The sequence below is a fragment of the Panicum virgatum genome, chromosome 3K, assembly GCF_016808335.1.
Source record: "Panicum virgatum strain AP13 chromosome 3K, P.virgatum_v5, whole genome shotgun sequence".
Taxonomy (NCBI): domain Eukaryota; kingdom Viridiplantae; phylum Streptophyta; class Magnoliopsida; order Poales; family Poaceae; genus Panicum; species Panicum virgatum.
Window position 1 is genome coordinate 5,390,845 of NC_053138.1, and position 20,490 is coordinate 5,411,334.

The 20,490-nt window shown below is 44.6% G+C and overlaps 2 protein-coding genes across 32 annotated transcripts; one reads left to right on the forward strand and one right to left on the reverse strand.

Moving 5' to 3' along the window:
* Window positions 1-447: 447 nt before the first annotated feature.
* LOC120697032 lies at window positions 448-9,158 on the reverse strand. Of its 31 annotated transcripts, none has more exons than XM_039980146.1 (15): window positions 8,938-9,158; window positions 6,724-6,915; window positions 5,814-6,557; window positions 5,524-5,664; window positions 5,291-5,422; window positions 4,588-4,962; window positions 3,823-3,883; window positions 3,585-3,685; window positions 3,211-3,372; window positions 2,548-2,779; window positions 2,284-2,338; window positions 2,104-2,156; window positions 1,565-1,600; window positions 1,127-1,251; window positions 452-855 (listed from the first exon to the last, which is right to left on the reverse strand). In XM_039980146.1, exons 2-6 carry the CDS (start codon window positions 6,859-6,861, stop codon window positions 4,681-4,683), a joined length of 1,437 nt encoding a protein of 478 aa, XP_039836080.1. In that variant the 5' UTR covers window positions 6,862-6,915; window positions 8,938-9,158; the 3' UTR covers window positions 452-855; window positions 1,127-1,251; window positions 1,565-1,600; window positions 2,104-2,156; window positions 2,284-2,338; window positions 2,548-2,779; window positions 3,211-3,372; window positions 3,585-3,685; window positions 3,823-3,883; window positions 4,588-4,680. The 31 variants fall into 31 exon arrangements, with proteins under 31 accessions (XP_039836088.1, XP_039836085.1, XP_039836084.1 ...); XM_039980136.1 differs by having other exon boundaries at window positions 3,585-3,691; XM_039980124.1 differs by having other exon boundaries at window positions 3,585-3,691; window positions 3,823-4,094.
* On the forward strand, window positions 8,386-20,187 carry LOC120700386 (putative F-box/LRR-repeat protein At5g02930). The gene is made up of 4 exons (XM_039984597.1): window positions 8,386-8,394; window positions 16,626-17,435; window positions 17,760-17,945; window positions 19,852-20,187. The coding sequence occupies exons 1-4, from the start codon at window positions 8,386-8,388 to the stop codon at window positions 20,185-20,187; spliced, it is 1,341 nt and encodes a 446-aa protein (XP_039840531.1).
* Window positions 20,188-20,490: the final 303 nt, after the last annotated feature.

A 20,490-nucleotide genomic window follows, 5' to 3' on the forward strand; every position in this document is an offset into this window, starting at 1 on the left:
GGTGTGTCTCCACGTCAATTGATTGATATTTACATTATATGTCAATCACCAGTTTTGGCCGTAGATTCATAATCCTACCGTTGGGCATCCCCTGAGCACACTTTCCTGATTCGGGCCCGCTTCTTACTATTTGTTACCCGTTAGTAAGCATATCGGGCGCACTTTTATTGTTCCAGACAGGTTAATAAGTTGGTGGGCTTTTGTTCCGTTCGAGGCCTTTTAGCCTGTTGTATGTTGGAGGTTTTTCTTTTCATGTTGTCTGGTGGGGGCCTTTTGCCTGTTGTCTATCATGTTGTCTGTTGAGGGCCTTTTGCCAGTCTGCTGGGGGCCTTTTTTGCCTGTTGTCTGCTGGGGGCCTTTTCTGCCTGATGTCCCCCTGAATACACCATACCCCTAACCGACCACAGCTTACAATCCAGCCCGATAGAAGCTTTTTTGGAGGCCCAATACAAGAACACGCAAAAAAAAATTATACCATTAGCCCATTACATAGGTTAACAAAATTGATCTAATAACTACACAGAAAAAAGAGGCGGCCGTGTATGGTATGGTAGCCGCCAAAAAATGTGATATATCATAGATCTGCCTCCATCCCCAGACACACAAAAGGAAAAACAGATCTGCTGGGTAAGCCCCGTGAAACCATGGAGGAAAACCTTCCCAGAAGCAAGAGAAAGCAGCAGATGGAGATCCATTGGGGGGATCAACAAGAATATGAGCAGGATGCATCGGCAGACAATGTCAGTTCCTCTCTCCCCGACCTCCCATGTTATCCTCTTGGGTGTTCCTCCTTCCAGCTGATGACTTGTGACCTCAGGGGCACTTTCTCAAACTCAATTAATTAAAAAAGTGAATCTGCAAAAAGGTTAGGTACTCTTGTCAGTTTAGTTAGGCATAAATCTGAAGAACATGGAAAACATGGTATGGGATGTTGATGTTCATTTTTTCTGAGATGAAGAAAATAGCATATTTGACTTGCAAAACCATTGTCTATTTTGTACTTTGATGAGCAGTCATACTGATTTCTAGTTAGCTGTTACAGATATATTAAGATCCTCAGATTTTGCGTGCTAGATGTGGAATCATTTTAGAATCTAGAAATTAAGATGTTAGATTGTTTACTTACAATGATGCCTCATGGTGACAGCCGCCCCTTTGTTGGTTCTGCTGATTGTTGTTCCAATTTTGTGCTTTAGGTGGGAAATTTCACTGCAAACAATTGGGGTAGAGGTCCAAAAGAACATGATGTTCCTGTAGCAACAGGTGCTTTTATGTCAAACTCAAACATGATTATGCAATAGAGTTACACTGGGCTGATGATGGAACAGATTAGAAACTCTCAAGAAGCACCATTTTGTCAGCAACATGTTGAGGTATGCATTGGGTTGAGGGGGAGAATCATTAATAAATATGATAGTATATGGTTAGAATATACTACTATGGTTTTTTTAAATAAAGGAATAATCATATCCCGGCCTCTATATCGCAAGTTATATACTACTATGGTTAGTAAGAGACTCTTGAACTGGTGCTTGTAAAAAATAAATACAGACAAACAACATACCACGAAATGATTGGAGGCAGGTAACATCATTTTTTTCTGGCTCATTCGGTCGTGATGACAATCCAGGATGCACAAATCCACAGAACATACATGTGAGAAAAAAATAGGTGCTCCAGTTGCTATGTTTTACATATTCATTATAGATATTTACAAGTGACGAAATCTTGAAAAAATATAATGCAGGAACAATCTGGAAAAAGCTTTCAATTGCTGAGTGATGCTAGATATATGGATATGTGGAATTCAATACAATGTTCACAGGTTTGTGAGTGAAAAAATATCATGATTTTTTACAAACTACTATGTACTAAGCACATTGAACAAAAAAATATTTCGAATGTTTCCTAATGGGTGTTTTTCTCAGTTGATTGAGAGAGACCTTAATTTACAATATCAAGAGAATTCAAGCTCGGTGCATCAGACATATTTGGATCAGCATACTGACCTCAACAAGTTATATGAGGTGGGGTGGAAATTAATAGAAAGTGATTTGACATTTTGTCATTAAAATATAGGATGTATATGAAGTATTTGTCTACCTTTTCCCCTCTTCTGCAGGCTCCAGTTGGCTCTTTGATGCACATGCTGACATCTGATGATTTTGATCCAGCATTTGACAACTTACGTGAGGTAAAAAGGCACACATGAAGATTTGAAAAAAATAGAAGACAATTATTATTGTGGGTTATGTCATATGCTTTGAGAGCTTATGTGCTAACCTTCTTTTGGCTATGCAGCATGATCTTCACATAACAACAAGCAGATGCACAGATCCTGATCCATCGAAAATCAATGAGACAATTTTTGCATCCAATGAACAAGCAGAATCAAATGTTCAAATTTCTAAAGAAAGCAGATGCACTGGTCCAGGTCCATTAAGAAGGAATGAGATACGAGTTGTGGTTGATGAAGGTGCATTACCAGAAGAACAAATTCCAGTAACAAAAATTGCCATAGATACAACAGATGCTAATTTGCAATACCTAGAACGAATGAATGATGAACTGCTACTAAATCATATGCACTCGGCCCCTATGTGTCATGATGCAGAGATTGAACAACCAGGTGAGGGTCTGAACACACTTGCAGAGGTACAGTATGAAGACCATGACATTCTGGGTGTAGCACCTTGCATATCAATTGCTTCTGAGAATGTTGATGCACATGTGGGTGTACAACCTTGCATATCAATTGCTTCTGAGAATGTTGATGTGCCTGTAATAAATGAACAAAATGGTGTGGGTCCTCATGCTGAAATCAATGAAAAACATGACATTACAGAGGAAGATATTGAAATCTTTAGGCAAAATGAAAGTGTGGAAGCAGCTATATTGCTCAGTCAAAAAGAGGAGAAGAAGCATGTCCCGTGCATTGACACGCAGTTTGAAACACCAGAAGAAGCTTTTAAATTCTACAATAGTTATGCCTTGATTGTGGGGTTCTCTACTGTTAAAAATGGTACATACAAATCAAGACAAAAAGCTACACTTGGAGAGGTGACAAGGAGAATTTTCAAGTGTTAGCGGGGGGGGGGGGGGGGGGGGGTGCAATTCGACATAATGATGCAAGACAAGATGAACAGACCTTGAAGCAACATAAATCTGGGGTGCAATTAAGCAAAATATCAAGAAAAAGGAAGCAAGTACCTATCACCACAGATGAAGCAGCACCTGTTCCAGCAGCAAGGAAGAGGAGATGTGATATTGTTGACAAGACAAATTGTCCGCCAGAGATGGTGATAACAAAAAGGGGCGATGTGTGGATAGTTACTAGGCTCAATCTTGAGCATAACCACAATTTGCTTGCACCTGCCCTATCAAAATTGTTGAGGTCACACAGATATTTAACAGATCAAGAAAAAGCTATGATAAGGACATTTACAAATGTTAATGTGCCAAATAGGAAAATATTGGCATTTATATCATTCTTGAGGGGTGGTATGCAATTCACAAACTTGATCAAGAAAGATATAAGCAATTATAGAACAAGAGTGATGAGAGAGGGGGGGGGTCAGACTGACATTACTCAAGTTGTGAAGTTCCTAAAAGAGAAGCATGCTGAAGATCCTATGTTCTTCTTTTCTTTCGATGCTGATGAAGACAACAAAGTGCGAAACATATTCTGGTCCTACGGTGTAAGCAGATCTTGTTATGAGGAATATGGAGATGTTGTAAGATTTGACACAACATACCAAACGAACAGATACAACTTGAAATTTGCACCATTTGTGGGAATAAATGGGCATGGAGATAACTTACTCTTTGCTGGTGCAGTCCTTAGCGACGAAACAATACAGACCTTCAGGTGTTTGTTTAGCACCTTTCGTGCGTGCATGAGTGGAAAAGCCCCAATATCAATAGTTACGGATCAAGATGGAGCGATGAGAGCAGCAATTGAACAAGAATTTCCAGATGCAACACATATGAACTGCCTTTTCCACATTATGTCTAAAGCAGAAATTCTTTTGGGAACAACTTTATCTGGAAATCCAAAGTTTGCTATGGATTTCTATGACATTGTTTATAATTGCCTAACAAAGTAGGAATTTGAGAGGTTGTGGAGTTACATGGTACATAAACACAAAGTACATCATTTGAAGTATTTGAATGCAATGTATCAAAACAGGGAAATGTTTGTTCTAGTTTACTTCAAGGACAAGTTCTTCCCGTTTATATGCTCTACTTCTTGAAGTGAGGGTACAAATGCAATATTTAAGGATAATGTTGGACCGACGTCTAGCTTGATCTTATTTGTACATGAGTATGATAGGATTATAAAAAAACATGGATGAAAAAGGAAATCTAAGAGATAAGAACAAGGCATAAGAAGTAGTGTTGCTGCACCCTACATATGCTTTTGAAAAACAAGCAAGGGACTTGTACAACACCCAAATATTCTACCAATTTCAGCAGTTGATCAAAGCAACAGGTAGATACCAAGCAAATGAAGTTGAAAAGGGCAAGGTTTACATGATTTATAAATCTGAGGAGCATGCAAAAAGAGAAATTAGGCCAAGAAAGTACCTGGTTCTAGTAGATCTGAGTCAAGAAAACTACATTTGTATATGTGGGCGCTTCCAGAAGGACGGAATATTGTGTGTGCACATACTACGGACTCTAATCCATGTGGATGTTGGTGCGAATCTCACGATCCATAATGTCATTGTTCTCATGCAAACTACTCTTGACCTGGTCCCCACTTGAATGTACAGCATGTGCAGGGTCATTGTCAAAAACAACTCTACAGCACTCATTGTTGCACTTGGGCCTCTCTTTTGCACCAGCATGCTGGTAGAAGTAACTCATCACATCTAGAATGATATTTTGAGCATTTTCTGCGGCAAAATCTGTTGGTGCATTTGCATGCTTTGTGTACAAAGCGGTAAGATCATCCAATATCTATGAAAAAACATATCATAGGTGATTAGGCATCTTTATAGGTGATAATGGGAAAGAAAACACATTAAAAAAAGTTCAGGTCAGTAAGATCATCCAAAACCTAGAAAGAAACATACCATAAGTGATTAGGTATCTTTCTAGGTGATAATGGGAAAAACACATTAGAAAAATGTTCAGGTCACGTAATAATAAAACTGCTAAAAAAATTTCATCCGATTAATTACCGCATAGCCGAAAAGACCCAGCACACATACCAATGGAAAAAAGGGATATGCATATATTATGCAATTACGGAACAACAAAAGTGAATAGAAAAAATTAAACTAACCTTATGAGACATATTTCCTTCAACACATTTAGTCAAAGACTTCTTGAACATAGAACCATCAATAACACATGTAGGGGATTGGATCTGTGCGCTGGTCCTCTTATGATAACAGGTTAACTTCAGTGGTAGTATCTGTTGTGAGAAAAAAATTTAACATTATATAGATTAAAATTATTTTCAAAAATATTTGGTGCTAATGTAAGCAGCAATAAATTGAACTAAGCAAGTCTTATAGGATGTTTTCCATATATATGCCCTTGTACAGAGTCAAGCTTAGCCTTCTCCTCGATCATGTCTCCTTTCCACTCAACAAGCCTTGGCAAAGTGGATGGTAATTGTTGATGATCAAGATTTAAGAAATCAAGATAGACAACCTGTACACAATAAAAATAGAAAAGATCATTGAGTAAAACTAAATTAAAGCAAGTCACCAGGAAGCTATTTCATAGAAAAAAGGAAAAAAATAAATTGCAAGAAACATAACATGATATATGCAGAGAAAGTAATAACAAAATATACTCACACAAATAGTGTACAAGCATCCACACATGATGATGGAGGAATGATCCACATTCTTCATAAGTCCATTATACTCCTTGATCTGTTTTAGCAACCAGTAGTGGACAAACTCACTCCAATCCCACTCATTTGCTTTCTTTACATCCACCAAGGGCTGAAGGTACTCAGTGCTGGGGTGTGTCGTTGAGTTTGGGCATAGAAATGTAACAAGAGCAACTATGAGAAAACTGCGCACAAGATCATCTTCTGAAATGTTTTCCTTTGACAAATTGTCACCGAAAGCCTTAGCTGATGGAAAAGTTGTCAGAGTCATTGAATTCAGGAATTCACCCTTGCCGCTCTCGGGATCAGCTTTCCTAATTATCTGGCCACCAATGGGGATTCCTAAAACATCATGGATTATCTGAGGGTTCAAGGGGATAGATCTGTTGTTGACAACAATGCTTGAGCTACTGACTGCCACATGATCCACTATCCAGCGAGCGAAGGGGAGTGGTATGGAACACTTGTCGAAGAGCAGAAGTGAGCCAAATCCATAGGATTGTATAATTGTTCGTTTGTCTGGGTTCAATGACTGAATGACTTCCGAAAAGAAAGAAACATTTAGCTTGGTGATTGTCTTTTTTGGAGCAAGACGACCAGAGCCACGACCTGATATGCCACAACCACCAGCGCCATTGGGGACCGTGTTGATGCCATCAATAGGTGCATTTGCAGAGGATATTATCTTCCTGACTCCAACACAAACCTAAAAATAGGAAAAGGCTAGATAAGAGCTTTGTGACAAATCCACACAATAACATGATCGATAAGTACATAATTTTAGTACATATATTAACTTCAAAAGAATTGAAAAACAACGAAGGGACCCTTCCAAAATAAAATATAAGAAATAAACATGAAGAAATACTTACTATTTTCTTAACAATGGCAAAAAGTGTATCATCATCTAGTGCTTCAATATTCGTTTGTAGCTCACGCTGCCCATGCACTTCTTTGTGTGCAGTGCCACCAAAAGTATCATCCTCCCTGTCGCTAGCTGATTCAACCATTTCATGATCATCTTCTGGATCATGACAGCCACTCCCCTATCCTGGTGGCATTGTCTGAATACAGTAAACAAAAAAAATGAGGAACACAAAGCATTTGGAATAGAGCTCAGAGATGACTGCTTGAGCAGGTAAACAAAAAACTAGAGCTCGGCTCGTATCTCTTGAAATTCCTTTATTTCCTGAAACCATGAACTATTATGAAACAACTAAAACTCTAAGCATTTAGAAAAAATGCAGCCATAACATTACAATCACAGGGACAAAAAAAAGCACAAGGGAGTATCATAGGAATAAAACAAAAGTATAATTCTGAATTTTTTGGGTTCTAGAACATAGGAACCAATCAGAAAGTTGTAAGTCCTTTGCCCCAATCTAAGGTGGAGGGTTAGTCTCAAACAACCAATAGATCAACCATTCTGAAAAAAAAGCTGAAACTCTAAAAACATTTGGTAACTTCTGAAACAGTTTAAGTGGTGATATTTTTGGAGCACTGAAGGCAAAGCATCTAAATGATAGCTAAACCAGACCAGAAATATTGCTGCAAAACAGGTACTACAGAGATGCTTTTCTACTAGATAGTGATTCAAAAAAAAAAACATGTTCCATGGGAAGAATGCAAAAATCCTAGGAGGATGCGAACTGAGAGGAACACACATGAATAAATTTGACAACATGCAAATCATTAAAAGAATGGAATAGTGATGCGTTCTTGCTAGTCAGTAAACTAAGATTAATTGAAGTCTTTAACACACCCAATACTAAGAGCATTTCTAAAATTTTCAGAGTTAATATCCTAGTGATGGACATGTTAAGTGTCTCATTAAAACCCCTCTCTTCCTATTTCACAAAATACATTTGGTGATGGTATACAGAAAGTAGTAGATATGGGTCAAATGAAATAAACTATAGTTCATACCGAGTGAAATTACAAAAAGACTTTGTAAATTTGTGGTAACATTTGAACAAGGAACAAGCATTACGACATGCAAATAACAAGGAACCAACAAAAGATATTCTAGGATTCATCAGTTTACATTAAATAAGCATTACGACATGGCATTCTCAAAATCTTAAAGGCATGAAATGTAAGTGAAAATTCAGAAAAGTGCATATACAAGCAGATAAAACAAACGAGAGAGCGGGAGTATCCATCAATAAGAAGGCTAGCTCTCACATTGCATGGCAAAACACCACCCAGGAACTGCAGCAACTTGCCCCATAGTTCCCAAAATCCTCAGCTGCTGAGGACATGCACAGCTGCTCAATATATTAAGAGCCAAAAATGTCGCAGCAGGATGGATGGCTGCGGAAAGCACAGGTCCGAGAGGACCACTCTTACTAGCCGAGTTGACTTCAACATGAAGGATTTTTTTTTCTCATTGTTAACTTAAATATTCAAGCTGACAATATTTTGAAAGATGAAAAGATAGACAGACATATAGCAGCTCTCCTCACTAAATTTCGGCAACCACATACACAAATTTACAATGACATGAAACTCTTTTATCAAATTGTGAACTAGAAATGGAAGAGGTATGTGGGGAATTTGAACACAAAAATAGTCTAACAAACACGGCACAAAAGCCTGCTAGCCTGTAGTAGCTACTGAGGGAGGGGAGGATCAAGGATGATGAGAGTAGCTGGCGCATGGAAGGTTGGAAGCTGGCAGCCTATGCTGTGCATCTGATGGAGGCTCCCAGAGCCAGCCTGCCTACGCTACAAATCCAGAGAACACAGAGCGGCACCATGTCAAGGGAAAATTGATGTGCCTCGGTGCAGCGCATCATGTCCCCTCCGGCTCTAGTTCCAACATCGGATCTCCAACCCCCTCGCAATCCACTACCGAATCTGCATAGGATGACTCCAAGGCACCAGCCCCTTCCACCCAGCCCCAAAATGGAACCCTAAAACAAAATAACAGCAAAACAGAAGCTAAATCGACTTGAATCGCACACAGGAGACTCAGACAACACCCACATCGGCTTGAAACACACAAGGAGGATCAGAAAACACCCACAAATGAGAAAACCAAGGGGGAAATCACATCTGGTAGGTTCGATGGGTGTGGAGATTCACCAATAAAATGCCGTATCGCTGGTGTTGCCGCCGTCGATGAGCACACGCCCGGCACCGATTCACTGTCCCTCTCGCCTCAGTTCCCTCGATCTGGTGAGGAGAGGAACAAAAATCACCAGAAATCGCCGCGAGCTGTCTGCCACCTGCGCCTCCCACCTCTATCCTTTCGATGGGGATAAAAACGAGAAGGCCAAACAAACAGAACAGAGGATGGGTCTCCACCAAAATTGAACCCGACCCGCTAAGCATTAACAGGCGTCAAACGTACCAAAAGCGGGCCTGGTAGGATAATTTGCACACAAAGCAATCTCGCCCATCCATTTTCAATCGGATGTGCCAGCAAGTTGATTGACGGATAAGTGGAAAATCAATCAGTTGACAAGGAGCAAAACTGAACATTTAAATGATGGTTTCCTTTAATCCTTCGTTTCTGACGACTGTATCATAACTACTCTCACCTGAATGGCATTCGAACCACAAGGGCCTGTGAACATGCCATTATTGTATGGAAGCACGTACTACATCAAGGAACAAGTCAATTCGCTATAGTCGTCATTTAACAGGTAAGGATACTTATGATGAGGGGCAAAATATTCAATATAGATAACATGTTTCAGAATTAATGCTTCTGCTAATCCTTTTTTTCAGTGTCCGTGCTTATTACAACTATCATTAACTTTTGGTTCAGACCATAAAAATTAATTTTCCTACTCATTATGTTGTTGTTTTATTTTCTTTTGCCACATTAAGTAGAAGTAATTTCATCATGTTTTAATTCTCTAGAAACAAGGTTTGATGGGCATAAATTGAAAACTTCATCAAATGAAAATTTATTAATGTAAGCTATATATCCTTCCGAGCTTGAACGCCACTCTGGATAATGCAGTTTGGAAGTGTAGTAATTTGTCTCTTATTTGAAACTGAACTGATCAATGGAGTAAAACCATTTATTATGTATATAGTCACAGTTGATTAGTCTTCATAAGTATATATGTGAAAGCGGGTCATTAAGTGACGCGGTAAAAGTGATGGGGCACACAACTCCAAGAGAGTAGCTATCCTCCTAGCTAAATTTGGAATTTTTCCAATCCTGTAAAAAAAAGAGAGCCTCCTAAATGGTGAGAAACCAACAGACTAGGTATACCTTACTCCCATATTCAAAACCTTCGTATCACCCCCCCCCCAAAGCAACGCCGATCACCTCCTCCACAGATACATCGCCGCCCTGTCCTCCGATCCATCGAGACCCCCATCCATCAAGCATGAAGATTCCTATCGTGCTCCTACCGTGCTCCATCCATCACTGCATTCATCATCGATCAAGCCTAAAGCCTCCTGTCATGCTCGTGCCATGTTCCACCCATCACTGCATGCATCCATCGCAAGAGGGGGCTGCGCCGGCGTGAGGGAGCAGGAGACCGCGTGAAGGGGCGGCAACGGCACAGGCGGCCTCATTTGGCACGGGAGATGATGTGGGAGCTGGGGAGGGGGGAGGAGGAGCAGATGGCAAGGCACCAACGCTCCGGAAAAAAGCAAGCTGAGGGGGAGAGATATCGAGCGTGATAGCGAGGGAGTAAAAAAAAGAAAAGTCTGTTGCGTGGAAGGGGTTTTTACTCCAACTTATTCAAATTTACCCAGCCAAATCAATTTACCTAGACGGTTGGAGTTACTCTAACATAGTAATAATAGGTAATAACACCATGCTCTATTGTGTGCCCCCTTAAAATTCATTTCTAGCTAGCTGCTTCTGGGCCGGTACTAACACTGTGCTCGTGTCCCCCAAATCATAGATCCATCATCGACCCTCTTCTCAATCAGAAGCATATGTAAATCTAACGCCGACTCCCATACTATAGTTTTGTGGTCATCTCCTCACATAAGATGGTCCCTCGTCCATTATTGATATGATCGACAGCTGCTGGGGATTGATGAGAAGAGATTTAGCCTATGGGCAAAATGTGGAGGCAGATGACCGTGTGGCACAGTGGATTGAGGTTTTTCTTGATATTTCATGGTTTCAAAGGGAGATGGTGGTTGAGTGAAAAAAAAAGGACATAGGAGGATGAAGCATATCCATTCACCTATAGGTCACATTTGAGAATTGAGATTGGGATACGCTTGAAAACACATTATTGACGATAGCGCCGATAGAGTTTTCATGACCCCAGAAGCCTGTTTCTGGGGTCATGAAAACTAAAGATTAAAGTCTTATTATTTGCCACAAAGTTTCTCTACAATAGTGAAAAGTAAGCTTTCATAAAAAAACTACAAAAATACAATTTATCCCGCATCGGTTGAGGTACCATATATACGGGTCAAAGAACATTAAGTTTCATGGTGCCTAATTAATATGATATGTAACAAAACTAGGTTCTCATTTATATATAAATGTTTTTATGGTAGTTGTATAAAATTGTTCCTCGCCGTTGTGTAAATTCTGCCAACACTTTGAACCGATAGAGAAAATGATTGATTAATCACTTACTGCAGGTACGGTAGAAAATTATTATTTGACCTTATGAAAACTGCACTAGCCCCACTCAATTTCACTGGAAACATATGATCATAATACTGAATTTAATTATTTCATATTGAATCCTAGAAATACTCGAATTTACTCGACAAAGAAGAAAATTCTCCTAGTCCATTGCTTGGTCTTATGTATGTCGCCAGGGCAGCACTCCCTACCTTGGCCGTGGCAAAGCTGCACTGCTAGTGCCACTCTCATTCTCCAAGCCACTTAGGGTCTGTTTGGTTAGTTGGTTAGCTCTAGTCTGGCTAGAAAACTAAGCCAGGCTAGACTTCACCAGGCTTAACCAGTACATTCAGCTGTGTTTGGTTTGGATGGCTACTGATAGTTTGGATGGATGAGTCTCCTCTGCAGTACTGCAGGGAGACTCTCCCACTGACCTGTGGCCCCCTGAACCATGGGGCCCGCAGGTCAGTGGCACCGAGTCCCTCTGCAGTACTGCAGAGGAACCGGTTCCAGTTTGGATAGTCTAGCTTGTGTTTGGTTGCCTGTAGAAATTGGTAGGATAATCTTGTATTGGACATAGGTGAACTTACCATCTCTCTTCCTCGCCCATCCTCGCGTCGGACATGGCGTGGAGAGATTCGACGGCAAATTGAGCTCCGCCGCACGCGAATCCCTTCCTTGTCAAGAGCTCATGAACCTCCCTGTACATGGTGAATCTAGCTCTGAGATCTCCTATGCGTGTGGCCATGTACGCTGCCAAGCATGGTGCCACTCATCGCAGCAAGCTAGCGGGAACAGCTCTCGCTGTCACCTCCGAGAAGCTTGCAGCAGCAGCCCCTACCAAGCAAGCTAGCAATCAGCAGCCCCCAGCGCTGCATCTTGTGACTCTCGTCTCTGCTTCTCTCTTTCCGTTTGGTCACCTCTCCAATAGGCAAAGCGCAGCTATTTCCCCCTTCTGAATTTCCTCCAATCCACGCAGCTTGAGCTTCTCCCCCTCTTTGTTCTCGATCATGTGTTGCTCCTCTTCCAATCCAAGCACAAGAGCTGTTGGATATGTTCCAAATTCATATTGGGCGGGCCGACTTCTGCTGTAGCAAAGTGGAGGCCCGAGCAAAGCCAACGGTTCAGTACATATACCCTCGATTAGGGTTTACTCCATTACTCCCTTGTAAGCCGCCATACGGCGTTGTAATCCAAACTCTTGATAATAGTGAGAAGTGTTGTTGGCTGGCGCCCGTGGTTTTTCCCCTTCGCATTGGAGGGGTTTTCCACGTAAAATCGTGTGTCTCCGTTGTGATTGATCTTACTTGTTTCATTGTTTAGTCGCCGTTACTTGTGACAAGAGCTTCACCATCTTCCATCTGGTCCTTCCTCGCCTCCTTGCTTGAGCACAAGCCGAGCAGTACGCCACAATAAAATCCACCAGTCACCTCCACTTGCCAGCCATGTTGGTCTGAGCATATGCGCAAGCAGGAGTGCACGGCGGGGGAGCTGCCCTGGCCGCGCGCGGCCGCTCCGCCGGCCAGCAGTGGTCGTCACCCCGGCCGCGGGGGTGGCGCTGCCCCGCAGGGAAGCCGACCCGGCCGCTCCGTCAGCCATGGGGTGCGCTGGCGCGCCGACGACTAGGGAGAGAGCTGCCTGGCCACACGAACGCTACGCCGACATGTCCCGCCGCCGCGGCAAGCGAGGGAAGGAGTTGGGTGGTGGAAGCACATGAGGTGATGGGGAGCTTCCCGGGCTGCGGGTGACCCCTCCGCCGCCGTGCGTGGTTGTGGCGCGGTCTCGCTGGAGAGCTTTCCCGGCCGTAGGTGACCCTCCGCCACAGTGGTGGTGAGGCGATTTGCTCACATGTGTCACCGTTGGCTTGTACAAGCCTGGCTTAGCTAGTACGCCTCACAGCATAAAGTAAGCCTGACTTAGGTGCCTGGGCAGGCAACCAAACGCCATGAGGCTGCATTATGCAAGCCTGTTCAGGCCTAAGCCAGGGAACCAAACGCGCCCTTACTTGTTTGAGTTATACTCCACGCACGTAAGGGTTAATCCAGAGAGTGGTGATCCCTCAAAAAAAAAAGAGAGTGGTGATCGATTTGTGTTGTAATCACGAAAGTAATAACTTTTAGCAAAAAAAAAATCGATCGGCTGATATTCGTCCGATCACAAGTGGGTACGGCGCCCTTTCTCGCAAAAGCATTTCCTGACCGGTTGACGTCAGCGGTTGTCACATCCTGAAATTTTTGGATTTCAGGATGTGATTAAAATTAAAAATAAATAAACAATTTTCTCATAGTTTTAAAATTTTCTCAATATTTATTTTGTTCACAGAGAATTTAGTGTAAAAGAAAATAAACATTTGGTTGTTTTCCAAATTAAATAAGGTTGTTCTTTTGTGTTGCATTTTTTTCCGCACTACATTGTTTTATTGTTTGTGTTTAGCTTAAATTTGAATTCTTTTGAATTTGAATTTAAATTGAATGTGTTTGAATCATTTTCAAAAATAAAAAACCTTTCTCTTTTTCCCTATCCTTTTCAGCCCAGCCGGCCCATGTCTTATTTTTCTTTTTCTCTCTTTCTACCGTGGCCCAAACTCCTTGTCGGCCCAGCTTCTTCTTTCTTCTTCTCCTCCACTGCAGCCCAGCCGGCCCACTCCCTTCTTCTGGCCCAATCCGGCGCCCCTCTCCCCTCTCACTCTCTGTCGCGCGGGCCCCGCCAGTCAGGGCCTTCTTCCCCGCCGTGCCCGAGCAGGACTCTGCTCCGAGTCCGGCGCCCGCGCGCCCGCACCTTCCTTGGCCCTCATGCCAAGGATCCCCGGCCCCACCCCTATAAATAGGACTACACGGACCCCCTAGACCCTGAACCGAAGCCGCCGCCTCCCCGCTTGCCAAAACCCTAGTTCGAGCTGCCATTGTCGGAGTCGAGCTCGGTTGCCGCCTTTGCGCCGCCGCTTCGTTACTCTCCTCGACGCCCAAGCCACCGCCGAAGCTTCCCGGCAAGGTAGGGCTTGACGCCGACCCGGTTTCCTCTCTCTCTTGTTTCCCTTCGCGCGAGATAGCTCGCCGTCGTAGTCCGAGCCGCCGCTCGCCGTGGAGCGCCCTTGCCCGGCCTCCAACTCGCGCACCCAATTCTCTAGATCGTTTTGCCGTGTTGCGCACATGTTCCCTGACCCGAGCCCAGTTCGAATCAAGAGCCGGAAGGCCATTCCGGCCTTACGCCGGCGATCCGCCGTCGCGCGCCGCCCTTCACCAGTCAAGCGCCGCCGCCGTTTGCCCCCTTTGCCCAGAACCGTCAGATCTTGATCTAACGGTCCATATCAGATCTAACCCAAGTCAATACTGGTCAACCCTATCCAGTTTTGCAAAAGAGCCCCTGGCTTTTCTAGGAATCAAGCCGCAGTCCATGCCAGTTCAAAAGTATTTATAAACCAACCCTGTTTATTTTGTTTTAGCCCTTACACTTTTATAAATTTAAACCCGTCGTCCAGAGCTGGAGTTTTTGCATGTTAGCCCCTGCATTTAAGGTTTAATTTCATTTTAGTCACTGGTTTCTTTAGAGCTAGCCCCTGGAAGTTTAAATCTATCGCAAACAAGTCTTTAGAACCTTGTTTTAGCCATAACTTCTACGTTTTAACTCCGTTTTCATCGATTCTCGCACTCACGTGATCCTTGCAACGTGTGCGATAGCTTTATGACCTTGTTATCCTCTGTGAGCACAGTTTTCAGTGTCTTGCAAATCTTTTCCGCTAGCTCTTAACTCTATAGTTAATCGCGACTAGATCCCTGAAGCATCGTTTATTCCATAGAATCGCCGTTTTAGTTCCGTTTTCCGTGTTTCTTGCGCTCTCGTAACCGTAGCAGCGAGCTCTATCCTTTAGTACGCTCTTTTTAAGCCTTTCTTTTGTTTTGGTGTATTGTTCTTAGATGTATCTTCTTGTTTGCTTTGTATGTTTGCCCGAAGATTGTTCCGAGTAGAAGAATCGATGTTCGAGGATTGAAGATCAAGTTTTCCATGCGAGCAAGAGCTAAAGAGCAGTAAGAGTAGCTTTTCGTTGGAGAAAGGCAAGTGACCCTAACCATACTTCTATCTATGCTTTATTTACAAGATGATATGATTTAATTGGAACATGGAGAACCACCCAAGAAAACCGTACAACCACAATACTATATGGCTCTGGTCTTGGCTGATTAATTAGAAACTCTAGCTTGTGACAATCTTACCGAAAGGGCAAGAGGGGATGCATCGACGGGGTATAGCTCGGTCCTCTTGGGGCAATTGGTATTGTTTAATGGTCCTTTGGCAAGGTACCACCTCATTAGGACAGTGTTATGACCGCTTTGGCTTGAAACTTTAGCGGATTGTCACGGGTTAGGAAATCTTTGTAAAGGCCTCGTAGCGTTCCTATGCAATCACACCTCGGAAGTGTGGTATTGTGCCTGATCAGCACATATGCGTGGTTGGGTTCAAAGTTCTTCGGAACTTTTACGCGAATTGTGGTGAAAGTGTACAACCTCTCCAGAGTTAAAACTAACCGGTTAGCCGTGCTCATGGTCAAGAGCGGCTTGGCCCCTCACATGATTAATAAACTTAAAGATGGATTTAAATCACTTTCTGGTTATTTCTTGTGGCCTTGCTGAGTACCAACCATAAGTGTACTCACCCTTGCTTACTGCTGCTCAGAAGGAAAGATGTATGAAGTCTGTTGAAGATGTTGCTGAATTCTAGGCGTACGCAATCCTCAGTCGATTGCCTGTGAAGTTTGGAGTCTCCGTTTCCAGGATAAGTTGTATAACTCTGATAATATTTTAATTGTTGTTTTTACGTGATACTGTTACTGATTATTCACTTATAATGTCACTATATATATGAAACTTGATCCTGACATACATATAGTTATGCATTCGGTTTTGTCTTTAAAACCGGGTGTGACAGCGGTGGCATCAGCATCAGGGTTTGGTTGGGTTCACAACAAGCGAGTCTCCGAACTGACCAGACCGTGACCTAGCTGCAGTTTCCACTTTCCACTCCGCAGCCCCCCACTGCCCACAGCAGACACCACAACTCTCGGTTCGCGTGCCCTAGCCGCCTCCGAAACAAACGCTCTCTCTCTCTCTCTCTCTCTCTCTCTCTCTCTCTAGGCCCAAACGACACTACTACTCATCATCAGCGCCTCAGCAGCCTCGTGTCGGGATCCACATCCATGGAGATGTAGCTCCGGTAGGGCCGCCGCCTCCGCCCGTGGCAAGGACCCGCGCGTCGTCGCGGCCGCGGGGGCGAGGACCGGCTCAGCGCCCTCCCCGACGCGCTCCTCCTCCTCGTGCTCGCGAGCCTCGGATCCACGGCCGAGGCTGCGCGCACAAGCGCCGTCGCCCGGCGGTGGCGCCCGCTCTGGACCGAGCTCGACGTGCTGGTGTTCCGCCGCGTCAACCCGGACACGCTCGCCGGCCTGCTCGCCAGGGCCAGGCACCCCAACCTCCGCCGCCTCGAGATCGACATCTCCAGGCTGAACCGGCCGCTCCCGGCCTCGCAGCTGTCCTCGCTGCTCCGCGCCGCCGAGGAGCACAACCCGGAGGTGCTCGTCTTCAAGGTGACCGGCTTGGACCACTACCTCGGCGGCGTCCCCTTCCAGCTGTTCTGCTTCGCGAGGGCCACCTCCATCCACCTCCGGATCTGGAACCGCAGCTTCGCCCTGCCCCCCGCCGGCACCTTCGCCAGGCTCGAGCGCCTCGCCCTCTCGCTCTGCTGCGTCGACCCCGCCGAGTTCCTCCCCCGCTGCCCGCGCCTGCACGTCCTCCACATGGACTGCTTCTGGATGCAGCACGCCGTCGAGGTCCACTCGCCGTCTCTCCAGGAGCTCGCGCTCAACGGCATGCCCCACCGCGACGACGCCGACGGCGACGCCGCGCCGCGGCGCGTCGACATCGCCGCCCCCATGCTCAGGGAGTTCAGGCTGCGGACCTACGGGGGCGTGGAAATGATGGCGTCCTTCTCGGCGCCGGCGCCCATGGTGGAGACGCTCTCCTTCATTCACGTACTTCGCCATTGCGTCTCGTGCCGTTGGATTGGCCGACAGCCAGCTGCACGTCATGGATTTGGCCACGGCGATGGAGTGGCGCCGCAGCAGGAGAAATGGTGGGCGGTTCGATCCTCCTGTCCGTGTTCGCGTCCTCTCACTGTTGGTCGTCTTCAATGTGCGTGCGCCTTCTGTGATCTCGATCTATCTCTGCACAATTTTATTCAATTTATTTCCAGCTTTAAAATTAATTAATTAAGCTACAACGATCATTTAATTTTCTGTTATTAATAATTTATATTTGAGCAATAGTAATAGAAGTGTTTGTATTATTACTAGCAGGCTAGTTATGATGGTGCTAGCCGGAGCTTTGCGGAAGAAATAGCAGGCCTTCCAGTGAGCAACTTCTCAGTCTTTAAGCTGGAAATCCGATCCATGTGGCATGACTTTGGGGCAGTTGTCTTTGATTCGCTCAAGGCAGTGAAGAATGCAATACAGAGGCTTGAGTTGGTTCTACCTCAGACCATGGTGTGTGTGTGTCTATATACACTTCCTCAAATAAATATGAACCATATGCATCATCATCAGAAGCTAATAAGCTAATGCAGCATACATTAACACTTGTCTAGGATCGTGTTTGGGTACCCAGACGATATTTGGATTACGATCCTGATGTCTGGACAAATGAAGATTTCTCGCTGCCTAACCTTGAAGAGATCCAAGTTGAACGCTTCCATCTAATTGATCACGATCTTGACGTCCTAGAGGTGTTATTCGCATCTGCACCCAACCTAAAGACAGTCCGAATTCAGTTGCCTGCTTGGGTTTCACAAAGTGGCCATGGATACATACAACTTTGCAGTATTTTGTGGGACAATACTTCTGCGAAATGCTATATCAATGGAAGACTAGAAGTAGAGAGTGAAGAAAGCCTTCCACCTGGCCCACCTAGCGCGTCCTGATGATCATCTGCTGCTGGTGCTATCACTACCGGAAACCCGCTGGTTGCCGTGTGCCGGAAGCTTTGCCGTGTGCCACATATCGGGCACACGGCAAACGTAGCATTTGCCGTATGCCGAAAAAGCAACACACGGCAAAGGACCCAACACACGGCAAAGCCCATGTTTGCTGTGTGCCTGCCTTCCTGACACACGGTAAATGATACACACACGGCAAACATGCCCGTATGCCGTGCGCGCACCCGATGAACACACGGCAAAAATAAAAACACACGGCAAAATTCAAAGTTTGCCGTGTGCCACAGTTGTAACACACGGCAAACATGAGGCACACGGCAATTTTTTGTTAAAAAAACTTGATTCCGCCATTGCAACTTTTATGGGTAACTTGTTATTGTATGTGTCACTTTAAATTAGATTTTGGTATTTTTCTCGATCCTTTTGCTATATTTAACTTTTTTATTTCAATGAAATGAATTTCATAGAATAAGTGAAGTTTGAATTGCAATACTTTTACATAGAGTAATAATGAAGCAAAAAAATTATATTAACATCCTGAGATCCCATGTGAGACCATATACAAAAAAAGGATGGAAAATTCGAAATTCTTGCTCATGAAACATGCCCTGGTACATGTGGCCCAATAGTTTTAAAATTTTATAAAAAAAACAAACGTAGTCTAAAAAATATAAGATTTGTCATGATATTATGATTTCATACTTGGATGCCATGGTAAAAATTTGAAAAGGTTTCGAACAAGTTTTCACCTGTACTCCTTATAAATCGAAGTACATCCAGAAAAGATCTATAGAGTTGAGAAGAAGCCGTTGAATTTGGAAGTCAAAGTGTTGATCAAATTGGATGTTGACTTCAAAACTTTTTGTACATGCAATAAATATCTTAGGATCATTCATGCCAAAGTTTGGCTATTTTTCGGTTTTGTTTGATAATTTTTATTTTTTTTGCAATTAAATAATATCATGTGGTATACATTGAATTTTAGCTATATGTGCATAAAATAATGATTTTTTTCAATATAATAATCAAACAAAAAATGCTGATTGAGATGTGCAAGATATCTAAAGTGTTTTCAATTAATTTTATTTTGATAAGATGTGGTTCAGTTCCATATAATTATAAAACAGAAAATGTATTTGCCGGGTGCCACATGATCAGGCACACGGTAGCGCGGGGCACACGGCAAAGCTGGCCGAAGCCGCCACCGGCGACGCTCGCCGCCAGGCCGCTGCGTCCATGCCTCGCGCCCAGGCCGCCGCGTCCACGCTTCGCCAAACCGCTGGCCACGTGCGCCGCTTGCGCTCGCCGGTCCCACCGCTGCCCCGCGCCCACTTCTTTGCCGTGTGCCGGATCGCGGGGCACATGGAAAAGCGCCCGCCCCTTATCCCCTTTGAGCCTCACACATGCCACACACAATCACACACACACGCCACACACAATCAGACACACACACGCAGCCCGTCACCTACCTCCCGCTCGCGCCCACGCCACCCTGCCACCCCTGCTCGCGCCCACGCCAACGCCTCCGGCCAAGCTCGCGCTCGCGCCCGCGCTCCCCCGTGCCCACGCTCGCTCCCCGATGCCACGCTCGCCGCGCCCACACGCCCGCGGGCTCGCCACCCCGCCTCCCGCACTCGGCCCGCGCACAAACGGCCACGCCCGCCGACACCGACGCCGACGCCCGCGCCCATGCTGGACACGCCGTCGCCGACGCCACCCCGAGCTCGCCGGCGCACGGGCGGGGTTGCGACGCCACCTCCGTTACCCTGCACGTCGCCATGGCTGCCGGATAAGCTGGCCGCCACCCACGCTCGGCATGCCGATGTCCACTACTTCACGGCCAACCGCCTCGACCGCCATCGAGCCCTAGGTGAGCACGTGCAAAAGGCCGTCGCTCCTTCTCATGTTCGTAGTAGATTACATAATCTCATTGCCCGTGATGATATAAATTATTACCTAGATTTGGACTTGGTAACATATTATGATCTTGTGCTTGTGGCTGCATTAATTGTGTCATGTAGTCATCATGCTCATGATTGTCATCAAACCATGTGACAAATCCATGCCCAAAGCAACTCACCTTTGTGTTGATATGA

Excerpts from the sequence above, each read along its gene's own strand:
- LOC120697032 (XM_039980154.1), bottom strand. The coding sequence starts at position 6,861 with ATGGTTGAATCAGCTAGCGACAGGGAGGATGATACTTTTGGTGGCACT. Across the intron at positions 6,558-6,723 it reads TTGCCATTGTTAAGAAAATA|GTTTGTGTTGGAGTCAGGAA; the intron begins GTAAGTATTTCT and ends TCCTATTTTTAG. Across the intron at positions 5,423-5,523 it reads ATATATATGGAAAACATCCT|ATACTACCACTGAAGTTAAC; the intron begins ATAAGACTTGCT and ends TTCTCACAACAG.
- LOC120700386 (XM_039984597.1), top strand. Across the intron at positions 17,436-17,759 it reads AGACGCTCTCCTTCATTCAC|GCTAGTTATGATGGTGCTAG; the intron begins GTACTTCGCCAT and ends TATTACTAGCAG. Across the intron at positions 17,946-19,851 it reads TGGTTCTACCTCAGACCATG|CCCGTCACCTACCTCCCGCT; the intron begins GTGTGTGTGTGT and ends ACACACACGCAG.